The sequence below is a fragment of the Saccostrea echinata genome, unplaced genomic scaffold (genome assembly GCF_033153115.1).
Source record: "Saccostrea echinata isolate AGI-Se365-2 ecotype Australia unplaced genomic scaffold, CSIRO_AGI_Sech_v1 ptg000062l, whole genome shotgun sequence".
NCBI classification, from domain to species: domain Eukaryota; kingdom Metazoa; phylum Mollusca; class Bivalvia; order Ostreida; family Ostreidae; genus Saccostrea; species Saccostrea echinata.
This window is the reverse complement of record NW_026889811.1, coordinates 7,205,524-7,230,960: the sequence shown is the minus strand read 5'-3', so window position 1 is coordinate 7,230,960 and position 25,437 is coordinate 7,205,524. Positions and strand designations below refer to the sequence as shown.

The following is a 25,437-nucleotide window of genomic DNA, read 5'->3' as shown; positions in this document are numbered from 1 at the left end:
CACCGATCGCTTCACCGCTATCGATTTTTACTTCACATCAAAGGAAATTAGAAAATATCGCTATACGTAACGATTTAAGCCTTTTATCTACAACATATTTCTACTGTTTATGGCCAAAGGCATACATTTTTTCTGTCCAAAAATAACTTGGCTCGCCTGTCATAATTTCTTCCCTCGATATTTCGTGGCAAACTTTTTTGTTAATTTACTTATGAAGAGTTCGCAAAAGGGGGATAATCGAACTGAGCTCACTCTAAATAAGTGGCGGTGGGGAGTAGACGTTTTGTACATTTTTAAAATTTGTTATATACCATCCTCTGTATTTACGAATTTTAAATTATTTCCGTTCGACTGCAACAGGTTTTTATCGTGTCCAAATTGAAATGGTTAAGAACCACCTGCGACTCTTCAACGTAAGAAGATTAAAACGGTCAATTCTAAGGCGTGATGCAGACAGCAACAGTTCTTTATAATGTTTTCCAAAGTAACAAACGTGTTTGCTTTCTCTTTGTGTAGAAAACTAGGTAAATTCCAATCATTTAGGAAATTTCAAAGTATTGGACAGGTGAGTATATATTCATGATTGTTTTAAAATTTATTGATCTCGAGTAAACCTCATTAAATTAGGCCTATTTGGCCCACAGGTACTTGGGTCTTGGTTTATAAATATGTATACCTATTGATATGTAAAAAAAGTACTTTTTTTACATATCAATAGGTATACATATTTATAAACCAAGACCCAAGTACCTGTGATTTGGCCTATCAATTTTCAACCAGCAGTCAACGGAATCTAGTTTGGTAAAGAATTGCATTTTCCATGTTTTCAGTCAGCTGTTAGTGTTTATTACTTTAAAAGTCTATATATATAAATATTTTTAAAATATCAAATAATACCAGGGACCTATATTAGTATATAGGTCCCTGATAATACGCAATACATTAGCATCATAGTTACTGTACTGTATTGTATTTAATTAAGATAGTTAGGAGGAGCAAACCTTCACATTACTTTGGAACACCATTATTTTGAACCCTGGTCACCAGGGTTCAAAATTAACCTTTACAAATTTCCAGGGATCGACATTAACTTTCAGATTCACTTGCCCTTTGGGCATTGTGATCTCAAACTTTGACTTGTCCGAATGCAAAACTTGGTTGTCCAAAATAAGGAAAGAACTTAAAAAGAAAATTATTAATTACTGTAAACTTTATGATACGAAAAATGTAACCAAATACACAACTGTCAATCTGGAAAAAATGTCGATGCATGCTGCATTTGTACATAATGAATACCACTGTGCTTGTAAATTTAATCTGTTAACACATACTGCCATGCTACAATAACCCTCCATTTCCTTTTAATAAAATTAATATTTTAAAAAATTATTTTCGGAAGGATCCTTTTGTTAGACGTACTACGAAAGAAAATAATGAACCCGATTTTTAAATGAGAGGTATAATCCAGAAACGCTACCAAGGAATTCCGAATGCAAAAACATTGTCAGTCAGGTGCGTGGCGGAAATCATGTGTTCAATTTATTGTTTTATTTATAAATAATGTAAACTAAATAAATATGTACATTTGTATGAGAAAAATTCACTTGCCCGATTGGACAAGTACGTCGACAATTTCACTTGCCCGAACTGAGAATTTACTTGTCCCGGGCAGTCGGACAACCATTAATGTCGATCCCTGATTTTAGCTAGTGCCAAAAAATTTTACTTTACTAGTTGAAATGAAAATTTACTAGCATTTTCCAGAAATCGTTCAGTAACAATAAATATCAACCATGAATCCAGTGAAAAAAAAAAATGAAGTCAGTGATTTTTATTTATTTAATTTTTTGTCAATAGTTAGGACTGAAGGGGGGAGGGGGGGGGGGGGGGGGGGTTAGGCCCTCATAATTGAGAATTTCAGTATATCAATTAGGCTAAATTGAGATTTTAAGAAAACCCATTGATTTGAAAAACAACATCAAATTTTATTATTTTCTTGATATTAATCAAGAATATTTAAATGGTATGACATATTTAATGGCTTATATCAAGAACAATAATTCTTTGAATTATCGAATGATAAAGGATTTCAACAAAGCTTACCAATTATAAATTAAACTGCTTGAACTGTATTGAGAAACATTATAAACGAGCTGATTTTGATACCACACTTAGTAAATTTTTCCAAGGGAAAACTTCTGGTTATTAAGTTTACAGACACATTTCTAATTAGGACTTCAGCCGAATTTCAGCACCCATTCAGCCCAAAAATTCATAGAAATTCGATCAAATGCTTTTATGCATTACACTTCTGGTATTAAAGATTAATTAACATGATTAAGAAAATTCAAGCTTGAACATACTGATAAAATTCGCCAATGCGTACTGTAATAGATTCACTGAAATATAATTTATAGTCGATTTAATTTTTAACTCAACCCTGAACACAAGACAAAACATAAACTATTAAATTTTAAAAAAATCTGTGTGACAATTTGGTATGACATCTTTAACTGCTGCAGTAGGATGATGGCTGGTTTTTGAAGATCTGTTACTTCTGGACTTAAAATCATATACTGCTCCATAATTGTCTCCCTTTAGTTACATGCACTTAGTATTGAGCTATATATTCCCTGAGCTACCTGGCTTAAATTCTACATAGACAGACTAGGATTGATGTACATGTATCTTGGGACAAAGAGAAATGGATTGGTTATGCAGGTCCTGCCAGTGGTCAGGTGGTTTGAAGCAGGCGAGAAGATTTTATAATCTTTGCCATGTATTATTTTTCCACAACAAAGTAGAAAAAAAAGAATGTAACATTTCCATGTCTTGGAATTTCAAATTAAATATGGCAATTAAATGCAAATGGTCTACATGCCTGCAGCTAATTTAAGAAGAAATTGATAGATAAAGTAAAAGTTCTATTAAAAATGTAAACTTGAATGAAAATCAAAATTAATATGTTTAAAACACAAAAAAATTAGATATTGAATTATTATCTTGCACTCACAAATATAATTTGATATTACAATGATATACAAATGAGTTATATGTGTATCTTATTGTATATTTCAGATATTTTTCAGAAACATTGGGAAATCATGCAGGCAGTGGCATTTGTATTGCTTGCCAGCTCCAATTGGGACAGTGTATGCCTTCAGCTTTGGGAAATCAAAAGAGAAGAAAGTTTCAGGTTAAATCATTGCAGAAATGCAGCAAAATTCACCATATTTTATATATTTCTTGTATAGAAATATATTTATAAACTGATGTACAAAGGATAATTTTTTGTATGTACAGGGCTCTAATTGGTGACTAGCTTAGTCGCCATGGCACCTAAAATTTCTCTATAAGTCTCCAAATTGGTGACCATTTTATATTGCCTTGGTGATCATCAAATTCCAGAATATAAACATGTTTAATATCTTTTTCCTAATGAAGTGAAAAAAAGTTGAAAAGTTAGCAATGAACGTGTCTTGTATTTGGTTTTTTTTTTTGGTCACCTGGTTTATCAGCTTTTAAAGTTGGCACCAGAGAAAAATTTGTCTGGTGACTAAAATTTTGCATTGGCAACTAATTTTTTTATTAGGAGCCAGCTGGTGCCTAAATTTTAGATGTTACTTTGAGGCTTGATGTATCATTTATTTCAGTAGATGAGGAAAAGCCAGATGAATTAAAAACTGTGATAGAGACTGCTGACAAGTTATATCTAGATTACAAAATCCAGGAGTTGTATGACTACCTCATTGAATTTAAAGACTGCGAAAGTGACGAGGTCATGTGGCGACTGGCCCGAGCAGCTACTGACAAGGGCAAGGCCAGTAGTGACCAAAAGGTCAAGAAATCCTGTATGTATGAGGCATTTGAATATGCTAAGAAAGCACTGCAGCTGAATGATAAGAACTTTGCTTGTCATAAGGTATTTAATTTTTCCTTTTTTATTCAATGAATGTACTAATGATTTACTTAAATGAATATACTAAGGCCATTCCAAGTTTTTTCTCTGTTTAGCATCCACCCATCTTTCAAAAACCTACCTACCTATTTGCAAAAAACACACAAGCCAACAAATAAAACACAGACTTTACAGTAATAAAAATGACATCATTCAAAGGATTTGATTTCATGAATCTATTTTTCTCATAGAAATATCTTCTGTTTGGTATAATCAAGGTTTTAAATGCTTAAAATATACATAATATGAAATAATAGTGAGAAATATTTAAAGAACTTGACAAATTTCCAAATTTGTAGCCAAGATAATCAATTTTAGGACTCCTGATTTTGTTTGTTTTTTCTGATAAGGGGTGCCAAAAACCAAGGTGCACACGGACACTAAACATAGAAAAAACTTGGAATGGCCCAATGATACATTGCTTGATTTTAAAAAAAGGCTGTCATTAGTCATTAGAGATTTTTTTTTCTTTTGTGGAAATTTCATGTACTGAATAGATTTTCCTTTATTTATAGTATGAATGCTTAAACAAGAGAGCTTGTAAAAAAAAGTGTGTATGATATATTTGTATATTTACACAATGAAAAATAATTGCATTATCAAACATAGGCATTGAAACCAAATCAAGATATTAAAGGTTGTGCAACATGAGCATGGCAATTGTTATGTTAATTGGCATGCATTCTTCAATATATTGTACTATTAATTTCAGTGCAAGATGGTTATATAAACTCATACTTCTGATTAACAATTAAACATTAAAGATATAAGGTAAAGTATAAAAGCCAAGGGTGGTCAGCTATTTATTTGTATGCTTGCATTTGCCTGCAAAGAAAAAAAAAAACCCCACAGATATAGTAAGACTTCTATAGATTAGCATATATCATAAAATGTGATAATCAAATAGAAATGTGTTCCTTAACTCTCAAAGCTAAAATGATGAATGAAATTAAAATTATTTGAAACAATTCTTTATTATTTAATCATATTTATTCTTACATGTTTAATTCAGCAATTCCCACAGGGAGAGATTTCAGTCCAACTTTGTCTTTACTGCATTGTCAATGTACAACTTTATAAGTAAAATCCAAATCTGTATACTCCCAATTTATTTCCCTACATCTAACAGAATGCATTTAAATTTCAGTTTGTGTGGTAAAAAAAATGTGTACGAGGCCAAAAATTTAATGTGCAATATAATGCAGTTATAAAAGCCCTACCTCTCAAAATTCCAAAGACCTAAGTTAAATTAATGGTTCAGAGTATTCTTGAAAAGTATAAAGTCAAAGGCCAAGTTGACTGCATAGTATCTTTCAAAATGTCTTTTTTGTCAAGCTGTGCATTTGCAAAATAGCACAAATTTACTCTCAAATGTCAAAAAATATGCTATATATCAGCACTATGAAGTATCTAGAAAAATAGATCAAAGTTCTTAGGTCACAGGGTCATTACTTTTGGTATTTTACAAAAGGTTATTGTTCCAAGTAACACCTGACCAAAATATTGAATCCCTCCCTCTAATAGTTCTTGAGATATTAAGATAATTGTGACAGCTAGTGGACCGACAGACAGATGCCGGGTAAAGTGATCCCTAAGTGTCACTCTGCTCTGAAGTGACAAAAATAAAAGTTCAGACCCAATTGTTACTGGTTTTAGTCTTTGACCACTGGTCATTTTCAAAGACTGCATGCTGCTGGATAACAGCTGTTTACTGTTGTATTTCATCATCCTATCTAGGACCAAAATGATCCCCAATTCCCTTGTGAAACTCATAAGTCCTTGCAGAATATCACTAATAATCTGATTATACCTTATTAAAGATGTGCAATATTTATGGCGGCTAGTAAAATTTTAAAGCATCAGGTTTATTTTTCAGTGGTATGCAGTATTGTTAGATTACACTGGGGAGTATGAAGGCACAAAAGCCAGGATTTCTAATTCCTTCTCTGTTAAGAAACACTTCCTGGTGAGTTGTAAATCTAGGATTTCACAGTGAGAGGCAAGACAAGAACAAATTAATATGAGTTTAAACTGCCAGACACAAGAAAATTATAGACTGACTTTCTTTGAAGCAATAATTAAAGTAAAGAAGTTTTTTGCAAAAACTGTTCCCAGTACTTATTTTGTCAAGAGATAATAAAAAAGCTTAAAAACATGTAATGTAGGTTGCATGCATCAGAAGATTCATTCTTTTTTTAGCTCACCTGAGGCGAAGACTCAAGTGAACTTTTCTGATCAAAATTTTTGCATTGTCGTTGTTGTCATTGTAAACTTTTCACAATTTCATCTTCTTCTCCAGAACTACTGGGCCAATTTCAGTCGAACTTGGCACAGAGCATCCTTGGATGAAGGGGATTAAAGTTTATTCAAATGAAGGGCCACGCCCTCATTCAAGGGGAGATAATTCAAAAATAGTGAAAATTTGGTGGCATGTTTCTCAAGAACCACTTGGCCAAAAAAGTTGAAACTTATAGGAAATCTTTTTTACATAGTGTAGATTCAAGTTTGTTCAAATGAAGACCCATTGGGGTTGGATGAGGCCACGATGGGGGATCAAAGTTTTACATAGGAATATACAGGAAAACAACTTTAAAAATTATCTTCTCAAAAACAACAAATCCATATTTAGTCATATTGATATGGAAGCATTCTCAGGTAGTGTAGATTTGAGTTTGTTCAAATGATGACCCCTGGGGGTAGGGAAGGGCCACTTTGGGGAATCAAAGTTTTACATAGGAATATATAGGGAAAAAACTTGGAATATCATCTTTTCAGGAACAACAAAGCCATATTTAGTCATATTGATATGAAAGCATTTCAGGTAGTGTAGATTCATTTTTGTTCAAATGATGACCCCCAGGGGTAGGGAGGGGCCACAATGGGGAATCAAATTTTTACAAAGGAATATATAGGAAAAAGTCCTTAAAAATTTTCTGCTCGAGAACAGCAAAGCCATTTGTTATATATTGATATGGAAGCATCCTCAGATAGTTTAAAATTAAAGTCCCCCCTCCCATGTAAACTTTTCAATACTGAATTGATTTGTGTTTTTTTTTCTAGCCAATGTGCTCAGGTGAGTGATGTGGCCCATGGGCTTCTTGTTTAAATTATATTTTTATCCAATTTGAATAATTTTACACACCAACTAATAGAGTGAATTTCTGTGTCATTTTTATTTATTTATTTTTTTTTTTTAATTTTTATTTAATTTTTTTTTTGTCATAGAGTTCATCATAAATACACCTTGAAATTCTTGGGAAAAAACATTCTTGTACAATTTTTATAGGAAAAATTACAAAAAAATGATAAGATATAATAAAGATGTACTTGCATGATTACATATAAATACATATTTATGAAAGATGTGAAAATTCTTCACTAAGGTCTAATGATTTTTGGTTAATTTGTTGGCTGTTAAATTGATTGCTAATCTTAACATGCTTAATAAGCATAAAAAAGAATAAGACTGTGCAATACTGTCATATGTACGTGTTTGTCTTGTGCAATTTTACAAACTGGTGTGATATTATTTTCTTTCAGAGAGCTGTTGAATTAAATCCTAAGGATGCTACATCTATACATTCCATTGGTTATTGGTGAGTATGTTACAGAATTTTATCAAACAAAGCTATGAAAGACCTCTTTGAATTGAAAACAAAAGTGGGGAAAATAAAAGGTTTGGCTTTGTATAGAGTTAACTTTATATTTTCAACAAAATCTAAGGGTTTCAAAAAATGAAATATATGGAGATAACGAACAGTATTCAAGCTCAAAAGTCCATTAAACAATACAAAATAGGAGCAGAGCAAACACGGACCTCCAAAACATCAGAGGTGGGATCAGGTGCCATGGAGGAGTGAGCATCCCCTGCAGACCAGTCACACCCACTGTGTGCTCCTTGTCATGATCAGAAAATAACGGAAAAATCCGTCGACAATTCAGTGTGTAAATAATAATAAAAAAACTGTTATCCTTACCAATCAAAAGAAAGTAGTTGTTAACTTGTTATAGTGCCATATTTGTGTGTTACAGGTGTTTTGTGTTTGCAGACTTGCCATGGTACACACGTAAACTAGCAGCTGCTCTGTTTGCCACCCCTCCAACCTCGACTTACTCAGAGGTAAGAGTGGATCAGCTGCTATAAGTGGGATTGGGCACTATTTTTAATCCTAGTGGCTCAGTTGTAGAAGAAAATGTACAGTTAGCAGGGAGAACCTTGTATTTTAGTCTAGGCTATCTGACAGACTTTTCTTCCCATATGTAATATAAATCCCAGGAAAACAATTTATAGACAACTGGAAGATGGATAAGGGGGAGGGGTTATGGAAATTAAATTAATATTGGCCATATGATATCTTGATCCACCATGCATTTCAGTTTGTGTAGCATCCATGTTGGGTACAGGACACCTCAAGTTCAAATTCAAATCCAGTTAACAATTTTTTTTTATCATTGGTTCACTAGGAACATATCTTTTGAGCTGTACATAACATGATATTGTTACCAGGTATTAAAGAAAATGTTTAAAAGGGTAATAAACTGTTGTTTGATGTTGCTGATATCAATTTTCTTTTTCATTTTTAGGCACTTTATTACTTTCAGCTAGCAGAAGAGGGTAAGAGTTTTACTATATTTCTTTAATTTTTAAAATTATTCCTTGGTGATGTTTTAACTGTATACAGGGTTATTTTCTCCTTTTCATACTTCCAAGCAATTTTGTCCCATTTTAGATTTGCCAAGACATAGTTGTTACTAACATATAATACTTTTGCTAGTTTAATGTGCTTGTTTTGAATTCACCCACTTGCGATGAGGGCAAAAGGGGCAAAAATAGAAGGGGGCAAAAATTTCCCTGTATACAGTATTCCATCACTTGTTACCTTGTATCCCATTCAGCACAAACTCTATTAAATTTTATCTACTGTTGTTAAATGTTATCTACCATTGAGGCCTTTGTCATTAAATTTAGAAAACTGTTTACCAATAGGAAGATTGTAAATATATCAATGAAATGCTGCTCTAGGTAATTTAACAGTTTCTAGGTTAAAATATGCATAAGAAAAGATAAATGATTAGTTTTCTCATGGCATGAAATTCTAGATTTTATTTTCCATTTTAGTGGATCCTGACTTCTATAGCATGAATTTACTGATGATTGGTAAAACCCACCTAAGGATGAAAAATTATATAGCAGCAAAAACTTACCTTTTGAAAGCTCGAGATTATCCTGTTCAGACACCTGATGATGAAAAGGTGAATGTTTGGCTAATTTGTACTACATCAAACATTAACAAATGTGTACAGGAAATGTGTAAAGACACTGTAAATTGTTGTACTTTCCCATGCAGGGAACCTTTAAATTGCTGTTCTTTCCTTCTGAACTTTGTTCTGCTGTCCCGCATAGATACCCTGAAAATTGCTGGACTATTCCATGTAGGAGTGTTGTAAATTGCTATACTTTTCTTCTAGGGATCCTCTAAATTGCTGTTCTATCCCACATAGGCCCCCTGTAAATTGAACTTTCCCATACTGGAACCTTGTGAATTGCTGAACAATTCTATGTAGGGGCACTTTCAATTGCTGGATTATTCCATGTAGTGACCTTGTAAATTGCTGTATTATCCCATGTAGAGACATTGCTAATTGCTGTACTGTCTTATGTAGGTACCCTGTAAATTGTTGCACTTTCCTATGTAGGGACCTTGCAAGTTGTTGTACAATCCCATATTGGGACACTTTAAAATCCGGACTTTATTCCACAAAGGGACCTTGTAAATTGCTGTATTATCCCATTTAGGGACACTGTTAATTGTGCTTTTTCATATAGGGACCTTTTAAATTGCTGTACTATCCTATTTAGGAACACTTTAAATTGCTGGACTATTCCAGGTAGGGACGTTGTAAATTGCTGTATAATCCCATTTAGGGACACTGTTAATTGCTGTACTATCCCATATTCCCATGTACATATCCCTGTAAATTGCTGTACTATCCAAAGTAGAGAACCTGTAAATTTTTGTACTTTCCCATGTAGAAACCTGGTAAATTGTTGTACTATCCCATTTAGGGATCCTATAAATTGCTTTGCAATTATGTGTAGAGACCCTGTAAGTTGCTGTTCTGCCATGTAAGTATCTTAAAAATTGTTGTACTATCATATGTAGGGACCCTGTAAATTGCTTTTAATCCCATGTAGGGACCTCATATTTGTACTATCCCATGTAGGGAACCTGTAAATTGCACTGTTATCCCATGTTGGGACCATAGTGCTGTACTGTCATCTGTAGGGATGTAAATTCCTGGATTTTCTTATTTAGGGACCCTCTAAAAATTGCTGTTTTATCCCATGTAGTGATGTTTTGTCTTAGTCATAATCCAAATTAGTAAGAAGTCAAGTTTTTAAATGTGTGTTTCTTCTTATGAATTCCCAAGTATTTATGGACAGATTTCAATGAGTTTTGAGCAAAAAGAGTGTCACCACTGGTTAAAGAAGGATTGATTAGATTTTGAGGAAGATAGGCAAAAAGATACAAATCCTAAAATCTGCAATATAAATAAACAACAATACATCAGTTTTATAAAAAAAAAATATTATTCTGATCTTATATCTTATAAGGAGAAAAAAAGGTTTACCTGTTAGCTTTGTTAACAAAGAAGCTTTATACCAAAGTAATCCTAGTTTTATTATTGTAGGATTGGTTTTATGTAAGGGTTCCTACATGTTAAGAGATTGGAGTACAGCTTTTTCTGCATAACTAAATTCTTTACATATAGGTTAGGTCATGATCTGGAAATGAAAAGAATCTACATACATGTATTTCTGAAATCTTATTAAAGACATATGCATTATAAGAGGAAGGTCCCCTTCAGACTATACATTTAGATAAAGATATACATGTAATTAAATACAGATCTTAGAATCATATACAGTAAGACCTGATTATTAGGAAGTCATTGGGACTTGAATAACTGAGATTCCTAGTATCCATGTAAGAAAGTATTATCATATTGCCAATGAGCAAAAGGGTATAACTTCCTTATAACCAAGATTTCCTTATATCAGAGTTCCTTATAAGCAAGTTTAAACTGTAATGTATATTCATTTTAAAACATACTACTTATACAGTAAAACTTGTCTAATCTGGACACCATTGGTCCCAAAGAAATTGGCCGGATTAGACAACATTCCGGATTAGACAACACTTGAAACAATTGAATATACAGCAAGGGACTTAAAGTTTACACCATATTAGATAAGATTTTAGATTTATACACAACATCCGGATTAGACAAGTTTCACTGTACATGCATTTCAACATTCCTATTGGTCTACATGATGTCATTTTATGTCATTATTCATTATCACTTTTGTAGGCACATGAAGAAGCTATTCAGTTGCTGAAGAGTATAGGTTTGAAAGACAAATAGGGCAGTAAAAAAGGGACCAAAAAATACTCAGACTGATGAACATTTGATATTATCAGTGTCATTGAACATTATTTTACCATTTGACATTTCTTGAAGTGGCTTTTCTCTCCGTGCACTCTGTATTGATGTACAGTTTAACTTAATTGTCTATTATGAAGGGCCTATTGTTGTGATAGTATTGGATCTTCTAGTTGTCTCCCATATATATTTCATGATGTGTGAGCTATGAAATGAATCTTTAATAAAAAAAAAAATAATCATGTTGCAGTTTCAAAAGAAAGTCCTGTACATCAGTAAAGCAGAACAGAGCTCCTGTTATACAAAAAGTTCATTTTATAAACATACTTTCATTGGCCATTAAGAGAAGATGAACATGCAATCTACCACTTGGATGCTGTTTTTCACATACCAATAGTGATTTGCAGAGATACACCCTCAACCAAGACTGGTTTTAAAATCCAAACTTTAAACTGTAAGGCACAATTAAAATTTACTTGTTTGTAATGTTTCAAGAAAATTTTCATTATAATTTTTTACTTTAATTTTCAAGTTTATTTAGTAGATGTTCATGAATTAGTCTCTTATTATCAGAAGCTTTTGCAATCTCTCTGCATAGCATTGCTTCGAGCTGAAATGAATTCAATGACCTTGATCTAATGGCTTTAGTTCAGGTTCTGGTCAAGAGTAACAGAACTGTGTCATATTTGAGCTTCTTCTATTCCTGCATTACCTAATTACCGGTATATATGTCCTAAACAGAAATATTACACTGAAAATCTTTACCTTGACCAAATGACCTTTATTGAGGGTCATTAGACATCCTCTGTCTGAAACCTTTGTGCTACATGTTAGCTTCCAATGTTTTATTGTTGCAAGTTATGGCTCAGAGTAGAATTTTCGACTTTGTAAACATGATCAGGACCTTGTCCAGGTGACCGTATTTCAAAGTCATACCATACCTTTGCATCAAGCACTAGTATGAGCTTCAAATGTTTCTTAATTTCTAAAACTGTATAAGTTTAATTTGAAATGGAGAAACTTGTACACAAACCATCAGAAATTAATTCATATTTAGTGGTATCAGGTCACACTGAAAGTGTCAAATGGTAATAAATATATCTGCAGCTGACTATTTAATGAGTGTGTGGGAAAAAAGACAATTATTTTATTTATAACAAATTTAATAGCAATCAACAAAGATGAGGTATATAAAGCTTTGATGTCTGCCGGGCGGCGAATTCCAACCGATCACGTGGTCTTCATCTCCATAGCCACGCCCATCCCTTTGTTAACCAACAATCTACAATATATTTGAATTAATTTCATTTATTGTAGTTTTAATTCTCGATACAAACTACTACATTACTGTAATCAACAATTATGAAAAAAGTGAAGAGTAGAAATAATTGAGGTATTCTTTATAAACATATTCCATCACTGTTGGAATTTGGCCTCTTGCGTCCAAAAAATTATGAAGAGTATGTATAAATGTAAGACATAAAGGTACTTCAATTAAATAAACTTTTTTTATGAAATAGAATTTATTTATGAAAAGAATCTTACATGTGAAAAGATGTATTTAATACATGTACCAACGTTGCACACATGTATACAAAAAAATAATATAGTTGTCAAAACATTTTCAAATTGTTAAAACAAGAAGTCTGTGAACGAATGCTCACTAATAATACCCCCGCTCTGATGTGAATACACAAGTTCGGTTATGGACAAACACAGTGATAATCAGGAAATTGACATCGGATTTGTAAAAACTGAATCCCAACATATGGCATGCCTAAACAAAGAAAAAATTTCAAGCATCTGCGATGAGTAGTTGCTGAGAAAACTATGACCAAAATTTATTATGTATGGTACGGACAGACGCATGGATAAACAGGAAGTTGACATCGGATTTGTTCCAAAAATGAATCCTATTATATGGCATGCCTAAACAAAGATTGTGCTAAAATTTCAAGCATCTGCAATGAGTAGTTGCTGAAAAAACTACGACCAAAATTTGTTATGTATGGTACGGACAGACGCACGGATAAACAGGAAGTTGACATCGGATTCGTACAAAAATGAATCCCACCATATGGCATGCCTAAACAAAGAATGTGTTAAAATTTCAAGCACCTATGATGAGTAGTTGCTGAGAAAACTGCGACCAAAGTTTGTTATGTGTGGTACGGACAAACGCACGGATAAACAGGAAGTTGACATCGGATTAGTACAAAAATGAATCCCAACATATGGCATGCCTAAACAAAGAGTGTGTTAAAATTTCAAGCACCTGCGATGAGTAGTTGCTGAGAAAACTGCGACCAAAGTTTGTTATGTGTGATACGGACAGACGCACGGATAAACAGGAAGTTGACATCAGATTCGTACAAAAATGAATCCCAACATATGGCATGCCTAAACAAAGAGTGTGTTAAAATTTCAAGCACCTGCGATGAGTAGTTGCTGAGAAAACTGCGACCAAAGTTTGTTATGTGTGATACGGACAGACGCACGGATAAACAGGAAGTTGACATCAGATTCGTACAAAAATGAATCCCACCATATGGCATGCCTAAACAAAGATTGTGCTAAAATTTCAAGCATCTGCGATGAGTAGTTGCTGAGAAAACTACGACCAAATTTTTTATGTATGGTACGGACAAACGCACGGATAAACAGGAAGTTGACATCGAATTCGTACAAAAATGAATCCCACCATATGGCATGCCTAAACAAAGAGTGTGTTAAAATTTCAAGCACCTCTGATGAGTAGTTGCTAAGAAAACTGCGACCAAAGTTTGTTACGGACAGACAGACAGACGGACAGACAGACAGACAGACAGACAAGGGTAAAACAGTATACCCCCCTCTCCTTCGGAGCGGGGGTATAATAATTATTTTAGCATTTCAACATACTTACATATATTGATCTCATATTGTTCTCAATGTCCCTCCATTATCACTAAATGACCCACCGGTAGTAAAGGCAGCTGGTGCTATTGCTAGAACAATGAAATAAATATGAAGTAGAGTGTATTTTAAAATTTTCAAAAATGCTAAATTTGCCCAAAAATTTATAAATTGATGTAAAATGATTTTACTTAACGAACTAAAATTACCTGCTGGACTGAGAGCTGCCCCTCCGAGGTTCGCTACAAGAAAATTGTATAAGGGGTAAATTTGATTTATTTCCCCACCAATTTTACCCCTTACAAGCGAATTCAAAATATACTTATTATGTAAGAAGGGACATATACGTATATAGAAGCAGGATCGGAAAGTGTAAATAAAAGGTTGAAATCTCAATGAGCTACATATACCGGTATATGAACATTTGTAATCATTTTGAATGGTATGTAACGATAATATTAAAGATATTTCATTGTTAAAGGTACATGTAATTAAATTCAATCATTAATAGAACTTTGAACTGAATAGAGTTTGTTGAAAGATGTAATATTTCATGAAGCATTAAAACACGGAAATACTGAAAAATCTTTACTTACATGAAAGATCCAGGTTTGAATCGACTACAATAAAACATTAAATATATGATACATTCACATGCGTTAATACCTAACATATTGTTTATGCAAAATAAAACCAGTACAGCACTTAACTACTCGCGCCCGTAGCATCGATTTGAAAAGGGGGGGGGGACTCCCCAAAAATAGCTGACAAGTTAAAAAAAAAACGTAATTAACAGTCCAAATCGTGGAAACCAGTGCTCAGCCTTACTGCAACAAAGGGGAAAGGGGGGGGCAGCTTATAAAGGAAAATTTACTATAGCAAAATACTATACTGAGAAAAAGTGGGGGCGCCCCCTCCTGCCCCCCCCCCCCCCCCCCCCCGTTCTACGGGTCTGTTACTATAGGAATTTGGAAGATTGTGAGAAATAAGAACTTACGCAAACTGTCTCTTCCGCTTTCAAAACCCGATCCATCCAGCCCTAGTCCGAAGCTCTCTGTGAATACAAGATGCCAGAGTAAAGCGCTCCTTCATTTGTCAAGGCGACATCGAGATTTCATTTTTTTTTTTTTATTTTGATGAAAGGATTTAAAATTGAGTTTCTATCTAAAAGTATTTACATCTTCAATTTTATTTTATTTTATTCAATTTTATTTTATGTTTTCTTCTTAATTTTTATGAAAGGATTTAAAATTCTAGGCCTTTGCAGATTAGCCGGACGGACAGCTCAAACTATTAGTTAAAGATTTCGATAGTTGGCAAAGCTCTGTTATATTACTGATTTGAGTGATAAAACTTTAAGCTTTAAAAAGTTCTACGAATATTTAAACTCACGCGCGCTGGCTGGTAACCCTACGTCGCTAGCTGAAACATCAATAAATTTTAAATATGACTCCATAATTCAAATACATGTATCCGGATACATCAATATGCTTTAAAGATTTAAAGACTAATTTCAAAATATTTTGAAAATAAAATGATTTACCCGAAATCCCCTGCCCAATTGCTCCACCTGGAAGAATTCTACCTTGCCCTTGGGCTATGGCGTTTAGCCTGGCCTCATAGACAGAAAAATCGTTGTTATCAAATCCTCCAAATGAATTGTCAAGACTGTTGAAACCGTTATCGAAAGAACGATCGAAGTTTGGTTCGACACCTAAACCAATTCCGCTTCCTATGAAACCACCATTAATGGACCCTCTAAGACCTGGATTAACGGCATTAATGGACGTATCTCCAATAAGTCCAGTATCGATTAGTGGATCGACTGATATTGGACGATTAAGACTTGCATCAACTCCTCCACTTGGAAGGTTGAATCCATTGTCAACTGGCTGAGGATCAACAGCAATGATCGGTGGGTTTATACTAGGACGATTGAAACCAGAATCTATCCCCCCACCACCTACTGAAACGAGGCCTTGATCGATACCCCCTCCACCAATTGGGCGATTGAAACCAGGATCTATTCCCCCTCCACCTATTGGCACTAGGCCTTGGTCAATACCCCCTCCACCTATTGGGACAAGGCCTTGATCAATACCCCCTGCACCTCCACCTATTGGGACAAGGCCTTGATCAATACCCCCTCCACCGATTGGACGATTGAAACCAGGATCTATCCCCCCTCCACCTATTGGGACGAGGCCTTGATCAATACCCCCTCCACCAATTGGACGATTGAAACCGGGATCTATCCCCCCTCCTCCTATAGGTAATAGGCCTTGGTCAATACCCCCTCCACCAATTGGGCGATTGAAACCAGGATCTATTCCCCCTCCACCTATAGGCACTAGGCCTTGGTCAATACCCCCTCCACCAATTGGACGATTGAAACCAGGATCTACACCCCCTCCACCTATTGGGACGAGGCCTTGATCTATACCCCCACCACCAATTGGACGATTGAAACCAGGATCTACACCCCCTCCACCTATTGGGACGAGGCCTTGATCTATACCCCCTCCACCAATTGGACGATTGAAACCAGGATCTACACCCCCTCCACCTATTGGGACGAGGCCTTGATCTATACCCCCTCCACTAATTGGGCGATTGAAACCAGGATCTATTCCCCCTCCACCTATAGGGACAAGGCCTTGGTCAATCCCACCTCCACCTATGGGGACCAGGCCTTGATCAATTCCCCCACCACCAATTGGCACGAGACCTTGATCAACTCCTCCTCCTCCACCGATTGGAACAAGGCCTTGATCAATTCCCCCTCCGCCAACGAAATTAGGTCGTACGTTGTTAATGTTCACATCAACATTTTTTACATTAACATCGACCCCTTTCCCTGCAAATCTATCCCCTATTCCCTTGTCGATTCCACCGCCAATTTTGCCTCCTTTTCCACCGGCATCTGTAAATACATATTTTGTTAAGGATTTTTTTTTTTTTACGCATTTTCAATAGTTTTAGAATAGGTTTTGCTGCATGGGATTACATCATTCATAAAGAAAACAAAAACAAACAAAAAAAGCCTAAAAACTTATGCTCCAACTAAATCCTGTTGAATGTAAACATTCAAAAGATGCAGGTGGCTTACTCAGAAAGTGTCAAACTATATGAATTGAAATGAATTTTAAAAGTATAGCTCCGTTAACTGGTCCCTCTCAATCCAGCAGTCTTTGCTTTAAATCACCCAGGTGCTTGGAGACGACCCCCCCCCCCCCCCCCGTTCGACTAATTTTTCGTTATTTTTCAAATCTCGTCCCAAAATACCTATAGTACTCTGTATTAATCTACTGTGTAAAGATAAACATACAACAATTCTTTGAATTGCCATTATCACATCCCTTAAAAAATGAAATGTACTCACCTACAAAAATAGTACCGCCGTCTGCTGGTTTTCCTACTACAAGGATATATTCAAAACAACATAAATACAACTGTATATTTAATCGTTTCTTTTAATTGAATTCGTGACTATAACATTTCTTTTACTATATACTAGTATACAGTACAAACCATTTTCTTTTGGAAACACTGGGAAAGGAGCAGGAACTGGGACTAAAATAAAAACAACAACAAAAATTTATATATAAAGCTGTACTATTGCATATATCATAACAACAATTCAATACAAGCAATACTATCGCATCATTGATATAGGATAGGTGCCGCCGTTCAAATAAGATATTCAGTTCAATGATGAGGTCGATATTCGTGATTATATGTATCAACCAATCACAAAATCGACCGAAGACGAAGTCTGGGGTCTTGGATGGTGCGATAAAATAACGGATTGAATAATATCTTGCCATGCCACATTGTACATTTGCCTTGTTATTATTTTTTAATTAACTTAAGATAATCGCGATAAGTTATAATTTTAATAATTTTTACTGCGAATTTGACAAAACAAAATTGTCTGAGATTTTTGATTTCAAAATAACTTTTATACAAATATCTGAATTATTTTGGAAGTTTGGCTCAATGTCGTATTAAACTTGCTTGTGATCAGTGCGATAATTGATGAAAGAACAACTCGGACAGACTGCAGTCTATCAGGATTTTTTTAAATGTAAAATTTATTCGTAAGTTCTATAGTCGATACAATGACCCTGTCAGCAAATACAATATATCATTGAGTCATATGCTGACTGACCTTTTTCATACTATTTGTTAGGCCATTATTGTCGACGGATTTTTCCGTTATATCCCGATCATGACAAAGAGCACACGGCGGTTGTGACCGGTCGGCAAGGGGTGCTCACTCCTCCATGGCACCTGATCCCATCTCTGATGTCTTAGAGGTCCGTGTTTGCTCTGCACTTATTTTGTAATGTTTAATGGACTTTTGAGCTCGAAAACTGTTCGTTATCTCCATGTTTCATTTTAGCAAGCAACAGTACATTTTTTTTATAATTTATCACGTGTTGATGTTTCACCCTATAGAATTGTGTAAATTCAATAGAATTGTGTAAATTAAATTAAAAAAAAAATAGATTCCATATAGCTGTTACATTCGATTCGGTTTAACTATATACCTTCCTTTGTAACGGGGACCGGTTTTTCCACAACCACAGGCTTTTCTACAGGAAATGGTCGATCCACTGGAACCTCGTATATCACCGGTACCGGCTTAGGAACGGGAACTGAAACATAGGTACTTGTTTATTAACATTAATGGGTTTTTTCGCTATATAGTTAAACATTTCTGTCAAAAAAGGGTTTTTTTCTTTACAATTAATTTTGTTTCTTGCCGATTTTTTAAATGGTTGTGGGGACATTGTATTTGGATTTGCCCTCTCCATTTTATATAACTTTTTTTTTGGTGTGTGTGTGGGGGGGGGGGGGGGGGGGGGACTACGTTACATACCTCGTTTAATAACTGGAACCTTCACTGTAAAATAAAAAAAACCATATTAATATTACCGAGTAAAAAACGAGTAAAAGAGCTTGAATTTGAGATACATTGATATATATACATCTACATGTATGTTGACATGCTTACCTTTCTTAGTGATCGTTCTGATGATTTCCTTATGGATTGGGACTGTAAAATAGAAAATATCATTTAAATTAATAAAATAAATGTTAATCACTTGTGATTAAATATATTTAATTTCTTCTTTTTTACATACAATGCATTGTTGTTAGTGGCCCTGTAAGCATTAAAATATTATACTACTGTAACACCGTAGAGTAGACTTTCACTTCTAAAATCCCACCCACCCCTGGAAAACAGGCTCTGGAGTAGGATTTCCCAAATGGAAAATGACTCTTAGTATAGAGTAGGATTTCTCCTACGGAAAAAAAATTCGAAAATGAGATTCAATTCAGATTTAATTTTCCCGGGAAATCCTACTCTGTGTAATAGCTATAGAGTGCTATTTTCCCCAGACCCCCCTTAAAATTTCATGGATGTACTTATGCCTGAGGGGGGGGGGGGGGACAGGTGATAAATATACTAACATAACACGTATGCAAATTAGTTAATTTCAATGTTTCCATAGTGGGTAGTTGACTGGAGTACGTCTGGCTAAAACTACTTGTCGACCATTTTGTAATTTTGAAACTTTGGTAAATTTATTTAATTTACTAAATTACGTTCAGTTGACAAATCAATCTATCTTTTAAATCTCCGAATTCCTACCAAACAGGAAAATTCAAAATAAAAGAATATTTGAAGAACGGTCATTTGCCATTTATTTGTTTTTTAATCTAATAGGGACAAAAGAACTAACTTACCTGGTTTAGGAACTTTTTCTCTGACTATCACAGTCCGGATGACCGGGATTTTTTTAATGATGGGTATATGAATCTTTTTGTAAATAGGAACTGATAAATAAAAAAGACAAATATATATACAGATAAAGTCGGTATCTCAAATATCTTGATATGTCGAAGTAATTTTGAAGTCCCAACCAATTATTCTTTAAGTATTTTATTTTCAATATCTCAAAGTTTTTTTTTGTCAGTCCCATCTTGTTCGAGATAACGAGGTTTGTATTTACAACCTGCATTCAGTGACATTAGAGTAATTAGAGTTTATATAGGCAAGAGTTTTGAGAAAGATTCCAACTGGATACCATTGACGTATTTTTTTTTTTTTTTTGTTGTTGTTGTTGTTGTTTGTTTGTTTGTTTTTTTGGTTTTGTTTTTCTTGTCATTAGTTTACAGTTTGCATTCGAATTGCGAGAACAAAATGTTAAACATATTTCAAAAGTAATAAAATAAATACTCACTGTGTCTATCTATGAACCCTTTAAACAAAGAAAGAAAGTTATTATCAAGGGATTTGGAAGGAAATTTAAAATCCAAGCAGTGCGATCTTCACTATTCTAGTTTTTAATTCAGTATTGAATAACTGTTGTATACTCACTTGTTTTATGAACTGCATAAGCTGAAATATAAATATGAAATATGAAAAAAAAAACGTATACTCAAAGATAAAATATAAAGACTAAATAAGGTGATACAAACACACAGTGCATTTTTGTTCTCTAACTCTCTTATGTACAGTAATTGTTGCATTAGTTCACCTGAGTAGATGACGCTATGGACGAGTGGAAACTGGTGGGTTTTTTTTAATTATGTAATATCACTAAATAATTCATAGTATCGTTACTACTTATTTTTATTCCTTAGAAATAAAGATTTTCAAAGGGTTAAATTTGTTACTTAAAAAAAAAACGATCTATATAGAGTAAATCATAAAGAGAAAAGACTATAAAAAGAAGTTCATATTTTTTCCTGTTTTTTAATTGAATGTTACAAATACATCATCTTAAATAATTCATTTATATAAATACAAAACTACACGCATTATTTCTGCCTGTATATGCACGTGGCTATGCCATACTTTCAGATGTGCTTGAGTGATTGAATTTATGTCGGGTTTTACGACCCATCGTGATAGAGGCTGCCCATAATTCTGTCATCGAACGCGAGCACTGCGGCATCAGATGGTGACGTAAGGGCATCATATCTATACTAATCATCAAGAGTGTAAATACACTTTTCTTGGATTTTTTTTTCTTTACAGCGTATTACAGCAAAAGGAATAATTATATCGTATTCCTGACCAAGTAATAGCTACATATTCCTGAACAAATCATATTTTAGCTACATGCCCGTCAATTATCATCCTCGGAACGTCAGGGGTCCTGACTCAACACGTTGTCGTTTGCCCTCAGGACGTCAGGGGTCCTGAGTCAACACGTTGTCGTTTGCCGTCGACAGCCTCGGGGGTCAAACGGCAACGTGTTGAATTAGCCACCCGAGGATACCTACATTCCCGAGCCCGAAGGGCGAGGTGGATAATGTACTTTGAGGGTCGCTAAATAACCATTTGTATTAAATTGGAATTTCGTGATTGTAGCACTGTAGAAAAATAAATATTCTATTCTCAATATTCTATTCTCAAGAAATTCTCAAGAGGGACGTTAAACAACATACAAACAAACAAACTATTCTCAAGAAGTCAAGATAAGGTTAAATAACTTTTTATAACCATTTGTATCAATTTTGATTTATTTCTGGTCCAATGTGGAAAAACGTAATGTTCACCTGGAAAGACGGCGTGCGGGTGAACATAACTTTTCAAGACTAACCCTTTTCATAACTAACTGTATCGATTTTGAAGTTCTCCATCAATTTTCAGTCCATTGTAAAGTTCAGGTGAACATAACTTACTGTGATTTAGATATGATTTCTACAATGTTGAATCTCAGCCAATAAGACCTAGGAATAATAAAGGTCAATATAACAGTAAAAAGGAATTGGTAAAATACTTACGAACTGGAATGTGAACTGAAATTAATAAAATAAAAGAGGATTAAACAACAACAAAAATTGGTTTGTGTTTTAACGTCATATTTGAGACGAAATAATGTGATTCAAGACAAATATACTCACTTGGTCTATCAATAAATCTTATTTTTGGACCATGAAACCCCCATCTGAATTTGCCTCTGTGCCTTGGACCCCTCCCTACAGGTAAAAAAGTTATAAATTACAAAGAGTGACAGAAAACTCTCGAATGAGACATTTCATTCTGTTACATGTAAAAAAACAATGTTTTCCAGATGGAATGCAACACAGAAATTGATGTACGATCGATTTTTATAGTTATACTTCTTGCTTTTGTCTTTGAAGAAAAAAAAAATAAACTGTGTAAAAATCGTATTTCAGCGCCTTTCGCACTCGCATAGACCCGTAGCTCTCTTTAAAAAAAAAAATCGACCTCTCGTATATATTAAAACCATAAATATATAATAGGGATCAACACATTTACAAGCGAGCTTTTTGTAATTGCTAGCAAGGTATGAAACAGCGCTTATTTTTGGTGTAGCTATATAGTCCATACTCTGAAGATCTACGAAATTTTGAAAACTGTAAAATACATATCAGTAAAATTAATATCTATATATAATGCGCTAATTAATCTTAGACTGGTTAACCGACCTTTTTATATACTTATAGTATAAGAACATTTGTGGTCAAGTAATATTGCACTGCACTGCATGCAAAATGAGAAGAAATAAACTAGTCATCATATGGAACTGCTTCTCTGCGTGTTTATAGGCAATAAACGACGGTGAAAGTGACATGGATAGCTGGTGTCACTTAATGATTTGCACAGAGAGAGAGAGAGAGAGAGAGGATAAAGAATTTAAAAAGTACTCACATCTTGTTGATTCCACAACTGCCAATCAAAATTAAAAATGATTAAGAGAGCATGAACTAGTAACTAGTAAGTATGATAGATGAAAGATTGTAGGTTTTTATAGAAGTCTAATAAAAAGGAGCAACAGTTTGAGAGAAAATTTAATTATATTACAAAATTTTCAATCTATCAAAAAAAAAAATTATAGCATCAAAGACAGTATATCTAATAAATGTATCTGATAAATATTTTCAACGTTTATTGTTTTGTATCAATTCAATTGATGTGCATTTCTTAAAAATATATATATATATACATTTATATTTTAAAACCAGAAGAAAAATTATGCTACATTTTTTTTATTATTATTGGTTAATAAATATTTGAAAACCACTTACCCACTGCTAAGAGTAAAAGTAATGAAATTTTCAATAACATATTAATCCGGACTGTGGAGCAAGAATGTCACTTATCAACTGATATAAAAACCCGGCATCGCTTGAACGACCATTCGACGAGGATTCGCTCGAGTGACATTGTGACCCGCTTCGACGAACGTGTTTTTATTGATCGAGCAAGATTTATGGCAATTAGGAAACATGATCGATAACAAAAATAAAATAATAAAAGAAGATAGCATTTCACTGGTTTGCACGGCCATTTTTTTTCAAAGGGATATTCATTCAATGATTATTGTTCAACTACTTTTACATAGTTTTGCTTTAAAAATTGAAGGAGCATTGTTCGATATGGAATCCTGGCATCTTTGGCTGTCGACTCCTCAGTTTTATAATGCTACAAAACATCAGCTATCTATTGACGTATTTAGGTGTATTTAAATATTTTCGTAAGCTTAGGATGTGTTTTATTGAAGAGATGGAAAATATATCGTTAATTCTTCATGATGACGTCATAACAGGAAATATAGCTTATTCGCTGTATTCTTCATTTTCAAATTCTACAGGTTAATACAGAAAGAGTTTATACATTGGTTCTGTTCCTGCAATTTCGGTTTTTCCCTAGTGAGCAATTTTTCGAAATGGTAATCCTCCTGTAGTTCTGCTCGGTTTCAGTAAATATTGATGGAAATGTAAACTACATAAAACTACATGTACTTAGCCTTATACATTGAAATTCAATTTCAATGAACAACTTGCACGTAGGTCTTTAACAACCCACCGAATACTTTTTCAAAAAGCAAGTCTCCCGACAAATCACCTCCAGAAATGCCTATCTTAGACTACATAAAGATATGTAATTCCGTTATTTGATCTATGATGTTGAATACATGTATATAATTTCGTTATTTGATCTATGATGTTGATGAAGTTATTAACGTATCAATTTATTGACTCCCACTTTATTTTGAATTCATAGATAAACGAGGAAATCTTAGAGGAAGACAATGCTTCAAAAACCAAATGTCCATCTCTACATATATTTTAAAATTTTCATGCACATGTATTTACTCTTTAAGTCACTTGCTTTACGATAAATGTAAGTCGTCGATAGTCAGTACGTTTAATCGATTTTTTATTTGTCATTATTCAACACAGGAAACCAATGTCCGAAAAATATATTTCCATGACTCAGACTTGGCTATACTTGATATATTTTTAAAAAGTCACTCTACACTGTCGCTTAGTAATCACATTTACCTAACACTAAATGACTCTAATTTACCACAACTAGCAAACCACAAAAGCCATAAAGCAAACATCGTAGATATAACGACACAACCGGGCTCAGATTATCTTTGTTAACCTTCTGTTTTTTTTTTTGTTTGTTTTTTTTTTTTTTGTAGCAATAACGTTGAACTGTAATAAACATCTGGATAATATTTTTGTGTCGTTAAACCATTAATAGAACTGGACAGAGAACAGAACCCTGTTGCACATCAGGAACAGAAACTTCAGACCACATCCTCTTGACGTGAGCAAAAGATTCCTTCTTTTTGATTCTTCACAATATAAGCCTTCTATCTATTGACTCATACTCAGCAAAGGCGATACTTTGACTTAATCGTTCTGCCAATTACCTGCAGTAACTGGATGGAATTTCCTGTTGTGGACACGAAACATTTTGGCATTGTTTTGGAAATGACTGTACGTGTATAGCAAATATATGATGTAAAATTAATAAGGATTAAAGTAACTCTTAACACTTCATTCAACCATTACCTACGATAAATTAAAGTCCAGGACTTTTGACACCATAGACAGCTGATCTTTCAATAAAAGAACCTTGTCATTGGTCATTTACTTATTATTTTGTTATAAGAACATTCTGATTGTACACACAAGTATTCTGAAGTTGATAAAAAAGATGCATGAGTTTCTGTTTGACAGTATCTATGTAGTTTTTTTTGGATATCAGGTCTTCCAACAATCTGTCGGGATTCCCAAGGGTACCAATTGCGCTCCGTTATTAGCAGATCTATTTTTATATTCATATGAAGCAG

The 25,437-nt window shown here is 34.0% G+C and overlaps 2 protein-coding genes across 2 annotated transcripts; one reads left to right on the top strand and one right to left on the bottom strand.

Moving 5' to 3' along the window:
* The first annotated feature begins 423 nt into the window (after positions 1-423).
* LOC133175361 (regulator of microtubule dynamics protein 1-like) lies at positions 424-11,647 on the top strand. Its single transcript, XM_061310456.1, has 9 exons — positions 424-565; positions 3,079-3,196; positions 3,657-3,922; positions 5,835-5,924; positions 7,499-7,554; positions 7,991-8,078; positions 8,543-8,573; positions 9,078-9,211; positions 11,333-11,647. Exons 1-9 carry the CDS (start codon positions 473-475, stop codon positions 11,384-11,386), a joined length of 930 nt encoding a protein of 309 aa, XP_061166440.1. The 5' UTR covers positions 424-472; the 3' UTR covers positions 11,387-11,647.
* Positions 11,648-12,613: 966 nt separating this feature from the next.
* LOC133175344 (PE-PGRS family protein PE_PGRS16-like) lies at positions 12,614-25,057 on the bottom strand. Its single transcript, XM_061310438.1, has 20 exons — positions 25,015-25,057; positions 22,226-22,300; positions 22,106-22,120; positions 20,691-20,711; positions 20,554-20,571; positions 20,057-20,146; positions 19,320-19,361; positions 19,185-19,208; positions 18,853-18,960; positions 17,831-17,872; positions 17,682-17,717; positions 16,818-17,222; positions 16,593-16,784; positions 15,843-16,562; positions 15,692-15,721; positions 15,297-15,353; positions 14,896-14,919; positions 14,509-14,541; positions 14,310-14,391; positions 12,614-12,686 (listed from the first exon to the last, which is right to left on the bottom strand). Exons 1-19 carry the CDS (start codon positions 25,055-25,057, stop codon positions 14,321-14,323), a joined length of 2,046 nt encoding a protein of 681 aa, XP_061166422.1. The 3' UTR covers positions 12,614-12,686; positions 14,310-14,320.
* Between the last annotated feature and the right edge of the window lie 380 nt (positions 25,058-25,437).